Source organism: Nerophis lumbriciformis, linkage group LG21 (genome assembly GCF_033978685.3).
Source record: "Nerophis lumbriciformis linkage group LG21, RoL_Nlum_v2.1, whole genome shotgun sequence".
In the NCBI taxonomy this organism is placed as follows: Eukaryota; Metazoa; Chordata; class Actinopteri; order Syngnathiformes; family Syngnathidae; genus Nerophis; species Nerophis lumbriciformis.
Genome location: NC_084568.2, coordinates 20889658 through 20906964, shown reverse-complemented (window position 1 = coordinate 20906964; position 17307 = coordinate 20889658). Strand labels below are relative to the sequence as shown.

Genomic DNA, 17307 nt, shown 5'->3' with positions numbered 1-17307 from the left:
ATAACCCAAAGCTCATGACTATAGGTAAGGATAGGTACGTGGATTGACCGGTAAATTGAGACGCTGCATCGATCCGCCTTCCGATCTCACAATCCACTCTTCCCTCACTTGTGGACAAGACCACGAGGTACTTGAACTGCTCCACCTGGGGAAGGATCCAACCTTCCAACCTGGAGCTGGCACTCCAACCTTTTCCGGTTGAGAACCGTGAACTCGGACTTGGAAGTGCTGATTTTCATCCAAGTAGCTTCACACTCAGCTGCCAACCAATCCAGTGAGAGCTGAAGATCCTGGTCAGATGAAGCCAGCAGGACCACATCATCTGCATAAAGCAGTGACGTAATCCTGCAGCCACCCAACCATATCCTCAACTTCCTGACTGCGCCTAGAAATTCTGTCCATAAAAGTTGTAAACAGAATCGGTGACAAAGGACAGCCTTGGCAGAGTCCAACCCTCACTGGAAACGGGTCCGACTTACTGCTCTGACACTGATCATACAGGAAGCGGACCGCCATTGCTCAGCCCCCACCCCCAAGCAAGGTGATGTTCTATGTCCCAAAAGCTAGCTTCTTTAGCCAAGGATTGGACCGCCAAGGGCTTTGTCTTCAACTCCCGCCCAGCTTTGTGAGCTGGGCGGCAGTTGAAGAAGGACTTGTATGCCCCTCCCTTTGGGTGGTGAGCCCATTGGAGGGGGGACCCACATTGCCTCTTTGGGCTGTGCATGGCTGGGCCCCATGGGGGAAGGTCCAGCCACTAGGTGCTCGCCATTGAGCCCCACGTTCAGGCCTGGCTCCAGAGGGGGGGCCCGGTGATCTGCGTCCAGGCGAGGGAAACCTTGGTACTTAATTTTGTGTATTCATAGATGTCTTTGAGCTGCTTTGTTTGGTCCCTCACCTAGGACCTGTTTGTCATGGGAGACCCAAACAGGGGCCTAGAAGCTCATAGGAATCCTGGGACACACAAACTCCTCCACCACGTTAAGGTGGCAGCTCAGAGAGGAGTCTTAGTTTATCTTTAAATGTAAATAATTCGTTCTGCATTGTTTAATGTTAGAATAACACATTTAAATGATAAATAAATGATAAATGGGTTGTACTTGTATAGCGCTTTTCTACCTTCAAGGTACTCAAAGCGCTTTGACACTACTTCCACATTTACCCATTCACACACACATTCACACACTGATGGCGGGAGCTGCCATGCAAGGCGCTAACCAGCAGCCATCAGGAGCAAGGGTGAAATGTCTTGCTCAAGACACAACGGACATGACGAGGTTGGTACTAGGTGTGGATTGAACCAGGGACCCTCGGGTTGCGCACGGCCACTCTCCCACTGCGCCACGCCGTGGGATCCAAAGACTGGAGGGTTGTGACATTGATGAACGAACAGAATCTATTGACTGGCTCATTAACATGAACCATGTTCAACTAATGATGCTCTCCTCTCTGCTCTGACTGCAGCTACGACTGCTGCACGAGGCTACTGTCAGCTTGACAACCTATGAGGAGGGGCTCATGAATATTATTTTCACACCTTTCCTCTTTTTTCACTTCATCCATTGATATTTCTAGAAGCACATTCACAATGTTTGAATATTGACTGCTGATATTAATATTATTCTATTGGCAGAGGGGGTTAGTGCGTCTGCTTCACAATACGGAGGTCCTGGGTTCGCTCCTGCGCTCGGTATCTTTCTGTGTGGAGTTTGCATGTTCTCCCCGTGACTGCGTGGGTTCCCTCCGTGTACTCCGGCTTCCTCCCACCTCCAAAGACATCCACCTGGGGATATGTTGATTGGCAACACTAAAATTGGCCCTAGTGTGTGAATGTTGTCTGTCTATCTGTGTTGGCCCTGTGAGGAGACGGCGCCTTGTCCAGGGTGTACACCGCCTTCCGCCCGAATGCAGCTGAGATAGGCTCCAGCACCCCCTGCGATCCCGAAAGGGACAAGCGGTAGAACATGGATGGATGGATGGCATATTTCACTTTCTTCATATATTTTGCTTAGCTCAAAGGAACTGGAAGTGGTCTTTAACTGTCGCTACGGAGTGTAAATATAAATAATTATGTATATAATAACCTTACATTCTTCATCTTCATTACTGCTTGATTTAGCTCTGATCTTATTTTATCCAGAGAGAACTTGACCATGAAGAGATGGCTGACAGTAATAAAATGTAATTAAACTTCAATAAAACTAAATATATCTTTTTTGAATATTGTAAACATGTAAAACACAAATTATAATGGATAATATTTAAATAAAAACAGTAAAGGTAATTGCATTTTGAGGAGTAATTATAGTTGAACAAAGCTGGAAACTACATGTAAATCATATACAACAACAAAATACATACATAACAACTATTAACTATATGTATCGTACCCAGCTTTATTTGAAGCATACATTTAAAAAGAAAACTAACTGATCTTGTATAAAACATAACTGCTCAAATGATGCATAAAGTAAATAATAATATGCTTCCAGAAGTGGTCTAGAAGATGTTTCAGATGTGAATCAGTAAATATGAACTAAGAGGGATGTATGTGTACTCAAAAGCAAAGGTATGAACACAAGTATGTATATGATATAAAATATTATTAATCGATGGAATCATTTACAATTAGAAGTGAACATATCTAACCCTTCTATTTTGTTATTGTATAAAAACATTACTGTACAAAAGTGAATTATGAACATCCATATACACAAAATTTTTATTGTATGTCACATATGTTTTGTACTGTTTACTCTCACCTTTTCAGTCAAAGTTCTCCGTTCAATTAAAAGAAAGTACACAATGTTGTATATTAATGCATGTACCAATACTTGACAAAAAAAACAACAATAATATAAAATATATAACCTATAAATGTAAGAAGCATATTAACAAGTATGTGTCACACACACACACATTGTCGTCACACATGTTTTATGTACTGATGTTGTTAGAAAGTCATAGTTATCAAAGTTGTGACTTAATTTGCTGCTGCTGTTCTGACCAGCACACTTGTGTTTCTTACACTGGTACTTATAAGAGAATCTTTCATCACACACGCAACTCAACACTTTCACCAGTGTGTTTTCTCATGTGGACTTTACAATTTCGATAGTTTACATATCCTTTACCACAGACTGAACAGTTAAAAGGTTTATCTCCAGTGTGTATTCTCGTGTGTTCTTTCAAATTTTGACTTGTTACAAAACCTTTACCACATGTTGGACAGGTAAAAGGTTTTTCCCCAGTGTGTGTTCTCATGTGTACTTTTAAATTGTTACCTTCTACAAAATCTTTACCACAGATTGAACAAGAAAAAGGTTTTTCTCCAGTGTGTATTCTCATGTGTACTTTTAAATTTTGACTTTGTACAAAACTTTTACCACAGATTGAACAGGCAAAATGTTTTTCACCACTGTGTATTTTCATGTGTTCTTTCAAACAAAATTTCTGCGAAAAACCTTTACCACATGCTGAACAGGGAAAATGTTTTTCTCCAGTGTGTATACTCATGTGTTTTTTCAAATACCGTCTTTGGACAAAATATTTACCACATTCTGAGCAGGAAAAAGGTTTTTGTCCGTTGTGTATTCCAATGTGTACTTTCAAATTTTGACTTTGCACAAAACCTTTACCACAGACTGAGCAGGAAAAGGGTTTTTCTCCAGTATGCGTGTGCATGTGTTCTTTCAACACATTTTTTCGGCCAAAACTTTTACCACATTCTGAGCAAGAAAAAGGTTTTTCTCCAGTGTGTATTCTCATGTGTAATTTCAGACTACATCGATATTTAAACATTTTGTCACAGTGAGAACATTTAAAGTGAGTGTTGTCAGTGTGACATGTCTTACCAGCTTTAGAGTCTTCCTTATCAGTGTCAGGAGAGTGTGACGTTGTGTCGTCACTATCTGACAGTGGAGCTAAGAGCTTGTCTGCTCGTGATCCTCCACAGTGGTCCCCATCAGCTTCTGTTGTCATGTATTGAGTTGAGCTGCTGCTTGGAGATTCTAACTCTCTATTCTTATCACTTTCACCTTTGACCTCATTACCTTTACTCTTCACAATCACACCAATCACTGGGAACTCCTCCAACCATTCAAGATGCTCTCCCTCCTGACTGATACTGTGTTCCCCCTCTTCCTCTTTAATGTGCTGGAGCTGTGGCGCCTCCTCTTCTTCTTCTTCTTTAAAATGGGGGGTCAGTGGGTCCTCCTCTTCTTTTTTAATGTGAGGGGTCTCTGGCGCCTCGTCTTCATCTTTAATGTGGGAGGGCTGTGGCTCTTTCTGCTCCATCCAGACGCTCCATTCCTGCTGCTCAGGGAGAATATGTTCTTCACATATGTCTGCATGACACAAGAAGACAAACACATGCTATAGAAAAGTCCAGCTTTGTTCAGTCACATGAGGCATTCAGTACGTTTTTTCATGTATCAATAAAAACCCGAAGAACTTATTGTATGAACTGGTCCTAAATCTATGTGGGGGAAGAAAAATGCCACTTTTTACATTATTCAATTCAAACAATTAATTTTGAGCATCAGGTTGTTGTGGTTCACAAAGCTTACACACGGCCCACAAAAAATAAATATTCAATAAATACATGAACAGTACAACAATACAACACTCTGAAACATTTAAGAGTTTATAGAGTTTAAAAGTCTGAGTGCAGAGGGTACGAATAATTTGGAAAAGCGATTTATTTTACGCAATGGAAGGGCATAACATTGCTCCGAAGGCAACAAAGAGAATTCACCCGCAAGGACATGGCTTGGGGAGGCTAAAATGCTTTTTGCTTTTCGGAGGATTTGCTGGTTGCAGAAGAAGTTTAAGTCTCTTAGTTTTACTCCGGTAATCTTAGAGCAAGACTTAACAATACTTAGAGGATAAAGAGACCAACCTGGGGCGGGGCTACATTTTACTAAGATTGGCGATATGGCCTAAAATCTATATTCCAAAATATCATTTAATAAGTTAAGTTAAAGTGCCAATGATTGTCACTCACACACTGGGGGTGGCAAAATTAGTTTCTGCATTTGACCCATCACCCTTGATCACCCCCTGGGAGGTGAGGAGAGCGGGAATCATTTTGGTAATTTAACCCCCAATTCCAACCCATGAAGCTGAGTGCCAAGCAGGGAGGTACTTGGTCCCATTTTTATAGTCTTTGGTATGACGCGGCCAGGGTTTGAACTCACAACCTACCGATCTCAGGGCGGACACTCTAATAAAAACAATTTAAAGGGGGTTACAAAGGCTCCAAATTTAGTTGCTGACATATGCAGTAACATACTACATAATTTACAGTTGTATTATTTTTTTCAAAACAATTATTAATCTACTTGTTAATTTACTGTTAATATCTGGTTACTTTCTGTTGTAACATGTTTTTATCTACACTTCTGTTAAAATGTAATAAACATTTATTCTTCTGTTGTTTGAATCTGTACATTAGTTTTGGATGATACTAAAAATTTGGGTATGTATCCAATTACCTGTTACCTATCCACTTCGTGCCTCATGGCACATAAGGCCCTCACGGAGCTTCTCCACTTGTCACGATCGGCTGCTGCAGTCCTCGCCTCCGACCATGAGTTCCATCCTCCCGCTTTCCTTTCTTTCTCAACAATACGCCTCCAGGTGGTCATTGGTCTTCCCTTTTTTCTTTTTTGCTAGCTCATAACATCACATTAAGAGACACGCTTACGCGCTTAATTCAATACTCGCCGTCATTCCGGGTGGATTGACAAAAGACCTCCAGCCGCTAGATATTGGTGTCAACAGGGCATTCGAAGCTAGACTGCTAACTGCGTGGGAACAGTAGATGACAGAAGGCGAACACACGTGACGTTCACCAAGACAGGGAGACAGCGCCGGACGACATACGCCAACATCTGCCAGTGGATCGTAAATGCCTGGGCAGATATTTCGGTCACAACTGTGGTCCGAGCTTTCCGGAAGGCAGGATTCACAGAACTGCTGGACAACAGCGACACTGACTCCGATTACTTCGACGAGACGGAGCCGGCCATTTTGGATCCCACATTCGCCCAACTTTTCAATTCGGACACCGAAGGAGAAGAATTCGAAGGATTTATGAATGAAGAATAACTTCAGAAAGTGAGCGTTATGTTTATTTTGTGTGTTGTGACATTAACGTTCGAGCAACATTATGTTGCTATTGCTCTGCACTATTTTGAATTTTACTATGTTTGTGATTGCACATTTGCGTACATTTTGGGAGTGAACAGAGTTGTTAGAACGCTGGTTTTTAATATATTATTAAAGTTTGACTGACCTATCTGACTGTTTTTTTGACATTCCTTTAGCGCAGTTAGATGCGGCTTACAACACGGGGTGGCTCATAGGTGGACAAAGTTTTGAAATATGCCGTTCATTGAAGGCGCGGCTTATAACCCAGGGCGCCTTATGGTGCGGAAAATACGGTATATGATCTATCTGATTCTTGGTCTTCCAATCTGGAGATACCCATGTTGCCTTGTGTATGTCTTTATGTGGGAACAGAGTCCCAGTTATGACCAGCTCGTTCATGTCACACATTTCGCAGAGCCGTTCTCCATTGTTGTTCGTTCTTCCGAGCCCATGCTTGCCAATGACTCTTTCATAACCCTGGCGCTCATTTCCCACTTTAGTATGCATGTCTCCTGTCACAATTAACATGTTGGGTTTGTTCCTCCTGTCAAGTACGTCTAGTAGTCGCATGTAGAATTCATCCTTTGCTTGTTCTTTTGGAACTTCTGTTGGGGCATAGGTGTGTATGAAAGTCAGTTTGATGTGTTGGGAATGGTACCTGGCTTGAATAATTATTTCGTTGACAGGTGTCCAATCGATCAGGGCTCTTGCTGCAGTTTTTGACATTAGTATGCCTACGCCTTGCCTGTGGTTGTTGTCGTCTCTTCCAGAGTAAATGATTGTTTCTGCTTCTCCCAATTCTACTTTTTCCTGTCCTGTCCAGTGTGTTTCGTTAATTCCTATGATGTTAATTCTTTTGGTGGTTAGTTCTTTTGCTGCCAGTGCTATATTGCCGCTTGTGTAAAGTGTTCTGACATTCCAATTTCCATTCTTCATAATTTTTCTGGGGTGCAGCAGTAGCTTTTTCGGCCCAAGGGCGTCTCGTTGGTTCTGTTGGCTTTGACCCTTGGGCGTCATGGTGTCTCTCTCATTTCGAGGACTGGCTACAGCGTTTACCGGTAGTGAATTTGCTCTGCTGTGGGTTTCTATAATTAACTCTTTTTTACGGGAGCGGGTTATTGGCCCTCAGCCCAACCCCCAACCTGGAGGACCGGTGGGATCACTCTTGGTCTGGTTCCTACCCTTCGACCTGTTTGGCATGGGAGACCCTGCCAGGAGTACTAGACTCCAGCCGGCATAGCTCTAGAGGTCGTGGAGGTGCGAACCACCCCACCACGATAAGGTGGTGATCCCGTCGGGGTAAGGTATGGATCCAATACCAAGTAGTAATAGGGGCAGTAACATTTTCTGTTTCTTGTTTGCTGGGTTCCCTAAGCACAAGTGACTTCATAAAACAAATCTTGCTTCATAACTTCTGGTTTCTTCTGACCAACGCATATCAATATATATCGAATATTTAATCGAACACATTTTGTATTGATATCGATTATGTGTCTATCGCTGTATATATTGATATCGTATTATTGGCCCAGCCCTTTTGAAACTGTACATTTGTTTTGGGTGATACTAAACATGTGGGTATGGATCCAATACCAAGTAGTAATGGGGGCAGTGACACTTCCTGTTTCCTGTTTGCTGGGTTCCCTAAGCACAAGTGACTTCATAAAACAAATCTTGCTTCATAATTTCTGGTTTCTTCCGACCAAAACATATCAGTATATATCGAATATTTTATCGAACACATTTTATATTGATATCGATTATGTGTCTATCACTGTATATATTGATATCGTATTATTGGCCCAGCCCTATTGAAACGGTACATTTGTTTTGGGTGATACTAAACATGCGGGTATGGATCCAATACCAAGTAGTAACAGGGGCAGTATTCATTGTATTTAGTCACGTGACTTTTTCTGAGATGTTTACTTTCGGTGAAAGAAGTGTTGGTCAACCAAACCAACATGGCTATTGTGTAGCTTACTACCTGAGTAAGCAAGGAGCCTAAATCTTACCAGTAAAAGCAGATATGTGCAAAAACATCTAACTACGCAATGGAATAGATCCCTATACTTTATTAAAAAAAAGATTTGTCGAGTGATATCAAGGATTATACGTCGGTCACGTTCCCAGACATATGGAACTATAGTGCTCCAGACATCATTCTACACGACAGAACTAGGGCTGCAACTAACAACTAATTTGATAATCGATTAATCTGTCGATTATTGCTTCGATTAATAATCGGATAAAAGAGACAAACTAAATTTCTATCCTTTCCAGTATTTAATTGAGAGAGAAAAAACCAGCATACTGGCACCATGTTCTTTCAACTTGCCAGATAAAACAAGGCAAATGTTGCAAAAATGTTTTTTTTTTTTTATAAAGTGCACCATTGTCATGCACAATAGCAAGAATTTTGCTTGGGGGAATTTCAAACCTATTCCAACCAATGTTGGATGCTGATGGTCTTTCCTCAAGTGGCATGGTCGTGGCATTGACTTCATGTTCCACTCCTCAATGTAATGGCATGTATTGCCAAGGTAGGGTTCCGTAGCTACACTTGTCCACACATCAGTAGTGAGAGCAATTTTGCTCTGGGTGTCTTTTATGTCAGTCTACACTGCTTGGAATGTCTGCTCGTACTTCCTCTCCATCACTTTGGTAAAATGGGTCCTCGAGGGAAGAGTGTAACCAGGGTTGAGGACGTGAATCATTTGTCTAAAACCTTCATCCTCCATGATTGATAGTGGCCTCATGTCAGTTAGCAACATATTCAGGATAGCATCAGTCAATGCAGCCGCTTGCTGTCGTGTGCAGACCTTCCTTTGTACCAAGTCACTAATGCTGGGTTGTTTCTTTCTGAAATGAGAGAAACCATATAATGAATGTACATAGTAGCATCATTTACATGTAACTTAATACATACCTAGTTGATTTAATTAATAATTTCTGATGTAAAAGGCAAATATGCCACCACATTAAAAAATGCTAAATTAAATAAATGGACATTGGGGATGCAGCATACACCAATAATAACACAGAAATGTAACTCATCAGATCAGAACTGAATCTGATATTGTACATGTTTCTGTTGTGAATAATAAAGTATTCATTTTAGTCTGCCTCTGATAATAGCATGAAATATTCCAGCACTTTCATAACGTTTAGTTATACTAAAGCGTCACTCAAATCTAAATATATTTATATAGCTTTATTGGGCCCGGCTACATTGATCCATTATGAAACCAACCTGAGATATTTCTGTACGTTACGTTTATTTCGGAATTGGTAACCGTGCGTTTTCTCTCTCAAAACTGAGTCAAATCTGCCAGAGACACATTATTAGCCCCGCGTTGCAACAAAGGGATAATGTTAACGTTACTCACAAAAAAGCTGAATTTGTGGATGCCTGTTGCGACTCAAAACAACACAGAAAATGAAGTCATCGCACTCTCCAAAACGTTCATAACACTCTGAAAGTTAATACACAACAGTTGCTGCTGCGCTTCCTTAAAGAGCATCTCCTCGTTAACAAAAGATTAAAAACACACAAAGACGGACACAACGGATCAATGTACCCGGACTATGGACATAAAAGGTTACGTACCGTGAGTTCCCTTCATCCATGGCTCCAACATGTTTCCTCTTCAGGTGCTCCCGAAGCAATGTTGTACTTCCCTGCCATGCGAGGTCCAAGCTGCACATTTTGCAGGAAACAGTCTTCTTTGAAGTCTTTAAAGTAAAGTGTTCCCACACTTTTGACGATTAGGTCGTACGCTTTTCTCCATTGAAGCATTAACCTCAAGATGTTTCTCCGCCGAACTATCCGTACTGTTTTCATCCGCCATTTTTCAAATGTTTCCAGGCAAAGGAGAAGGCGTCGTCACGTGAGCTGCACATGACACATCATTGGCTGGCTTACTGCCACCTCATGAGACGTAGCCGCAGCGCATGCGCATAGCATAGATCCAACGAATCGATGACTAAATTAATCGCACACTATTTTTATAATCGATTTTAATCGATTAGTTGTTGCAGCCCTAGACAGAACAGATGGAAACTTGGAAAAGCATGGAGGTCTACAACTTCTTTGTGTGTGGCTGGGTCAAGGACATAGGTATCAAGACTCTCCCTGATAAATATGCATAGTTTTCGCTCAGGTAAGGTTGCATTTCATGACTTAACTTCACGTCTTGCTAGAACTCGTCCTTGTAAACAAACTGCAGGTAGCACTTGATAGCCTTGATTCGCTGTTCTTCATTTTCCCACTGTTAACAACTCAAAGATAATCGCTGACACCACTGAAGACCTGGCTGGTTGTGAAAATGACGGAAGTGTAATCACAGCCAACTATAACAGGCAAGTTTCAGCCATGTTACCTTGATGTTGTTGCACGCGTCGTTGCAAGTGCGCATGTTTTTCCCTGTCTGTATCAAAATGGTTCTCGCCCGGAAAAGGGTGGAGTGCCATCTCCGGGTTGGGGAGGAGACCCTGCCCCAAATGGAGGAGTTCAAGTACCTAGGAGTCTTGTTCACGAGTGAGGGAAAAGTGGATCGTGAGATCGACAGGCGGATCGGTGCGGCATCTTCAGTAATGCGGACGCTGTATCGATCCGTTGTGGTGAAGAAGGAGCTGAGCCGGAAGGCAAAGCTCTCAATTTACCGGTCGATCTACGTTCCCATCCTCACCTATGGTCATGAGCTTTGGGTTATGACCGAAAGGACAAGATCACGGGTACAGGCGGCCGAAATGAGTTTCCTCCGCCGGGTGGCGGGGCTCTCCCTTAGAGATAGGATGAGAAGCTCTGCCATCCGGGGGGAGCTCAAAGTAAAGCCACTGCTCCTCCACATCGAGAGGAGCCAGATGAGGTGGCATCTGGTCAGGATGCCACCCGAACGCCTCCCTCGGGAGGTGTTTAGGGCACGTCCAACCGGTAGGAGGCCACGGGGAAGACCCAGGACACGTTGGGAAGACTATGTCTCCCGGCTGGCCTGGGAACGCCTCGGGATCCCCCGGGAGGAGCTGGACAAAGTGGCTGGGGAGAGGAAAGTCTGGGCTTCCCTGCTTAAGCTGCTGCCCCCGCGACCCGACCTCGGATAAGCGGAAGAAGATGGATGGATGGATGGATGGATGTATCAAAATATAACTAAAGATTTCAACATTGTGTAAGTGCTGAAAGATTCATTTATGATTGTTTATCAAAATATAACTATAGATGTCAACATTGTGTACGGCGTGGCGCAGTGGAAGAATGGCCGTGCGCGACCCGAGGGTCCCTGGTTCAATCCCCACCTAGTACCAACTTCGTCATGTCCGTTGTGTCCTGAGCAAGACACTTCACCCTTGCTCCTGATGGGTGCTGGTTAGCGCCTTGCATGGCAGCTCCCTCCATCAGTGTGTGAATGTGTGTGTGAATGGGTAAATGTGGAAGTAGTATCAAAGCGCTTTGAGTACCTTGAAGGTAGAAAAGCGCTATACAAGTACAACCCATTTATCATTTATCATTACAGTCGTGGTCAAAAGTTTACATAAACTCCTAAAAAAACAATTTCTACAACTCTTATTTTTCGTGGTAGAGTGATTGGAGCACATACTTGTTGGTCACAAAAAACATTCATGAAGTTTGGTTCTTTTATGAATTTAGCATGGGTCCACTGAAAATGTGTGTAAATCTGCTGGGTCAAAAGTATACATACAGCAATGTTAATATTTGGTTACATGTTCCTTGGCAAGTTTCACCGCAATAAGGCGCTTTTGGTAGCCACCCACAAGCTTCTGGCAAGTTTCTGGTTGAATTTTTTACCACTCCTCTTGACAAAAATGGTGCAGTTCAGCTAAATTTGTTGGTTTTCTGACATGTACTTGTTTCTTTAGCATTGTCCACAGGTTTAAGTCAGGACGTGGCGAAGTTGGTAGAGTGGCCGTGCCAGCAATCGGAGGGTTGCTGGTTACTGGGGTTCAATCCCCACCTTCTACCATCCTAGTCAAGTCCGTTGTGTCCTTGGGCAAGACACTTCACCCTTGCTCCTGATGGGTGCTGGTTAGCGCCTTGCATGGCAGCTCCCGCCATCAGTGTGTGAATGTGTGTGTGAATGGGTGAATGTGGAAATACTGTCAAAGCGCTTTGAGTACCTTGGAGGTAGAAAAGCGCTATACAAGTATAACCCATTTATCATTTATTTATTTAGGAAGGCCATTTTAAAACCTTAATTCTAGCCTGATTTAGCCATTCCTTTACCACTTTTGACGTGTGTTTGGGGTCATTGTCTGCGCCCAAGACCCAACCTCCAGGCTGATGATTTTAGGTTGTCCTGAAGAATTTGGAGGTAATCCTCCTTTTTCATTGTCCCATTTACTCTCTGTAAAGCACCAGTTCCATTGGCAGCAAAACAGGCCCAGAGCATAATAGTACCACCACCATGCTTGACGTTCGGAATGGTGTTCCTGGGATTAAAGGCCTCACCTTTTCTCCTCCAAACATATTGCTGGGTATTGTGGCCAAACAGCTAAATTTTTGTTTCATCGGTCATCACATGGACAAAGATAAGACCTTCTGGAGGAAAGTTCTGTGATCAGATGACATTGTCTCTCCACGGTGTCCTGGGTCTACCCTGTGGTCTTATAAAAGGTCAAACGTGCCCTAAACACCTCCCCAGGGAGGCGTTCATGGGCGTTCGAACCAGCTCATCTGGCTCCTCTCGATGTGAAGGAGCAGCGGATTTACTCTGACCTCCTCCCGAATGACAGAGCTTCACACTCTATCTCTAAGGGAGAGCCCCGCCACCCGACGGAGGAAATTCATTTTGGTCGCTTGTACCCGTGATCTTGTCCTTTTGGTCATAACTCAAAACTCATGACCATAGGTGAGGATGAGAATATAGATCGACCAGTAAATTGAGAGCTTTACCTTCTGGCTTAGCTCCTTCTTCACCACGACAGATCGATACAGGGTCCGGATCACTGCAGACGCTGCACCGATCCGCCTGTCCACTCTTCCCTCACTCGCGAACAAGACCTTGAGGTACTTGAACTCCTCCACTTGGGGCAGGATCTCCTCCCCAACCCGTATATGGCACTCCACCCTTTTCCGGGCGAAAACCATGGACTCAGACTTGGAAGTGCTAAATTTCATCCCAGTCGCTTCACACTCAGCTACGAACCGAGCGCTGAAAACCCTGGTCAGATGAAGCCAGCGGGACCACATTATCTGCAAAAGCAGAGATCTAATCCTGCAGCCACCAAACCTGATCCCCTCAACACCCTGACTGCGTCCAGAAATTCAGTCCATAATAGTTGTAAACAGAATCGGTGGCAAATAGCAGCCCTAGCAGAGTCCAACCCTCACTGGAAACGGGTTGGACTTACTGCCGGCAATGCAGACCAAGCTCTGACACTGATCATACAGGGAGAGGACCGCCACAATCAGATGGTCCGATACCCCATACTCTCTGAGCACTCCCCACAGAATTCCTGAGGGACACGGTCGAATACCTTCTCCTACTCCACAAAACACGTGTAGACTGATTAGGCAAACTCCCATGCACCCTCGAGAACCCTGCCGAGAGTACAGAGTTGGTCCACAGTTCCACAACCAGGACGAAAACCACACCGCTCCTCCTGAATCCTATGTTCGACTATCCGGCATAGCCTCCTCTCCAGTACACCTGAATAGACCTTCCTGGGAAGGCTGAGGAGAGTGATCCAAGAATAGTTGGAACACACCCTCCGGTTCTCCTTTTTAAATAGAGGAACCCACAACCGAGTCTGCCAATCCACACCATCTCCACTACACACGGTGTTGACAGTGCATTGCTTCCCTGTCCTGAGGTGGCGGATCACTGCAAATCCGCCCGGAAGTCGTTCTCCATGGCTTCTCTGAACTCCTCACATGTCTAAGTTTTTGCCTCTGCAATCGCCAAAGCCGCACACCACTTGCCTGTCAGTACCTGTCTGCTGCCTCCGGAGTCTCATGAGTTAACAGGACCCAATAGGACTCCTTCAGCTTGAAATGCCATCGAGAAAGGCAAAATGCCATCCAGAACGCTTTGACAACAGACGCTAGCTGGACCACTACTTTGAGTCTCGCATATTTAATGAGCCGCACGTGACGTCAGGTGAATACAAAGAATACTTGTGTGTCTAAACATATCATCATTACAATATATATATTTTTCTGAGGAAGCAATTAAGCTTTGGTCTTGTTGTGTTGTTTGACACTATTTTGACGGTCTTTTGTTGGCCTTAAAAATGTATTCTCTGTTTTTATCAGCACTTTTCCGATCCTTGCTTTTAAATGAACAACAATTGAATATAGTTCTTTTGTAACAGCCTAATGAGCAGCACATTAACAGTATAAATAGATATTTATGAATCAATCTAAGAGCCAATGGCTAAATTAGAGCCACTCCGATTAGTAATCTTCAAGCTAGTCAATGACAACTATCAACGTAGTGGTGAGTTGCAGTCCTCGGGTTAGGGTTTAAACTTTTTCATCGTCTTTCCATTCCCTTTCACCACAATGTTTACAAACGTTGTCCTCCACATGATTTATACTACAGCCACAAATGGTTGAACTTGCACTTACCATCTTACACAAATAACTGCTTTGCTGTGGGCTTTCCTAATATGCGCTGCTAGCTAAACACTGCTGTAACATACACAGCACCACACACTCGTCCTGCTCCAGAAATTCTGAGTGCGCTGTACAGATAATTAGTTTGCGTATTTCTTTAAATAAAAATATTACTATAATTTTTGGGAACTTTCTAGGACGTGTTTAAGATTTTTTGCAAAATGTTGATATAATTCAATACATTCCAAGGCCTTCAATTGAAATGATAAGATTTAAGATTGTAATTCTGTGAGCACGAATTGATTAATCCAACTTGGATGAGAGGCCAAATGTCTTCCAAGACAAACTGAACAGTCCAGTTGTGATGGATTGAATGCCCTGAGAATAAAATTATATCTGGATGTTGTGCTTACTTGGACTGTGATGAAGCTGTGAGGACTCAGGTGGTTTGTCTTCATGGTCTTCAGTCTTCACAGAGACAACAGTCAGTGGAAACTTGGTGAGATCAGCCTCCTCCTGCCCTAGAAGACACTCTTCCTCCTGACTTATCCACACTTCCTCCTCTTCCTCTTTAATGTGGGATGGCTTTGCCTCTGCCTGTTTAACACAAGGGGGATGTAGATCTTCCTCTTTAATGTGGGGGGGCTGCTGGACGTCTGTTGGTTAAATAAGTAAATACAATTATTAGAGAATAGAAATAGTTTATGACTGATACTGTTAACACAATGAGATAAAATGTGTTCTTTTGTATGTTGTGTTAAAAGTGTATCACTAAACAACCAATAAAAACATGGGAAAGATTTTCTTTTGTTACAGCCACTAAATGTAAAAGAGGTACAGTCAGTACTACAAGATGCTTGGAAATTTAAGGGGCAATTTGAAAAGTCTTTATAAGTACGAGCCAGCATTGATTGAGGCATTCTTAATTGTATCCTCCGTGGTGTAAAGTAAGCCAATTAATTATTAAAGTTAAAGTACCAATGATAGTCACACACACACTAGGTGTGGCGAAATTATTCTCTGCATTTGACCCATCACCCTTGATGTGTCTGAAACGGTCTCATTTTCATGAACAATATAAAAACAAAGCAGTGCATCGTCGTCACAAGACAATTCACCTTCCTATAAACAATACATTACAGAATGCTGTTAATAATCAAATATAAAGTTAGTAAACACGTGAGAGTAAGAAATAAACAAACCCGTTATGTGTAAAACAACTTGATGTTTCTTGAAAACAGCGTCCAGTAGTTGATGTTGTCGCTCCTTCTCCTCTTTTGTTGGACAAAGTTCCTCCTCGTACTCTGCTATCGTTCTTTCGCACATTTTCACACAATCACAACACTTTACACTCACACTTGATCTCTGCTTAGCGATGTGTTGATAACTTCCGCGTCTATTTGGTAGCGGCTAACAAGCTAAGCTAACTAGCAAGCTAAGCGAGAACGAGACGCGTCAAAGTGACTAATGTATCCGAATACAAACAATTACTAACAATGTTTAATCTCTTAGGCGTCATACATGTGTATATGTATACACTAATTAAAAATACAGAACTGTAATGGCCACGTTTAGACCTTCTCCGTCAAACGCCATTTTGCTTTTTCCTCGTTCTTCTTCATATTTTATTTCCAGCAGACTAGTAGAGCATTTTCGGCGTATTGCTGCCATCAACAGGTCCTTAACGGGATTTCCTCGTTCTGTGATATGGCCCACACTACATTAGGTAGTCTTAATCTAATAATCAGACGATATATGCATCTTTCTTTAAAATTACCATTATGTCCCAACTGTCTTTATAGTCTTTACAGCAGTGACATGCTGCCAGGGGAGGCAAGTGAGGCAGTGCTTAAACATGAGATGTTAGAAAAACGAATTAATAAAATAAAATAAGTTTTAATATTTCTCTTTTGGTCTATGCTTTCTATGTGATTTTGGTGTGGTTCCTGTATATTTTGATCATTTTCATGGTCAAAATCGCGGAAATTCCGTGTTTCCTTAACAAAATAATGTGGCAGAAGAGAAGTGAGGCAGACACAGGTGGTGCCTCCACGGCCATAGACATCTTATAAGCAGACACAGCATTGGCTGCTGTGACGCAAGAAATTCGGCCGCCATCTTGAAGTGATGATGAGGAGCCGGCGAGCAGCCTAAACTGACAGTTGACAGTTGCTCAAATGAGCGGACTGTTGAAAATAGGAATCGGGGGATTACTTTTCACAAGTAAGATATAATATTAACGTACTATTGGTTGTATTTTGTGAAAAGAATTTTACCACAGAGTTCAGAAGGAGCAAAAGATTAGTACTGATAGTACTGAAATCGTAGCCGCTAGCAAACAAGAGTATGACCATAATAGAATTGCTTGTCAATGAAATTAATTACAATTAAAAATGTCATACTTGAATAACATACAGTTGAAATAAATGATGAAGATAAAGATTGTAAAAGCCAACAGGGGTAAAAGTTAGGACCATGCACAGTCGAGATTGTGTGAGTGTGTGTGTGTGTGTGTGTGTGTGTGTGTGTGTGTGTGTGTGTGTGTGTGTGTGTGTGTGTGTGTGTGTGCGTGTGTGTGAGGG

At 42.6% G+C, this 17307-nt stretch overlaps 1 protein-coding gene across 2 annotated transcripts; it reads right to left on the bottom strand.

Annotated features, from left to right (window-relative positions):
- Positions 1 to 2533: 2533 nt before the first annotated feature.
- On the bottom strand, positions 2534 to 16359 carry LOC133620967 (uncharacterized). 2 transcript variants are annotated; one of them, XM_072915570.1, is made up of 4 exons: positions 15928 to 16359; positions 15139 to 15381; positions 9761 to 9850; positions 6440 to 9012 (listed from the first exon to the last, which is right to left on the bottom strand). In XM_072915570.1, exons 1-3 carry the CDS (start codon positions 16049 to 16051, stop codon positions 9801 to 9803), a joined length of 417 nt encoding a protein of 138 aa, XP_072771671.1. In that variant the 5' UTR covers positions 16052 to 16359; the 3' UTR covers positions 6440 to 9012; positions 9761 to 9800. The 2 variants fall into 2 exon arrangements, with proteins under 2 accessions (XP_061838673.1, XP_072771671.1); XM_061982689.2 differs by lacking the exons at positions 6440 to 9012; positions 9761 to 9850 and adding an exon at positions 2534 to 4343 and having other exon boundaries at positions 15928 to 16357.
- Between the last annotated feature and the right edge of the window lie 948 nt (positions 16360 to 17307).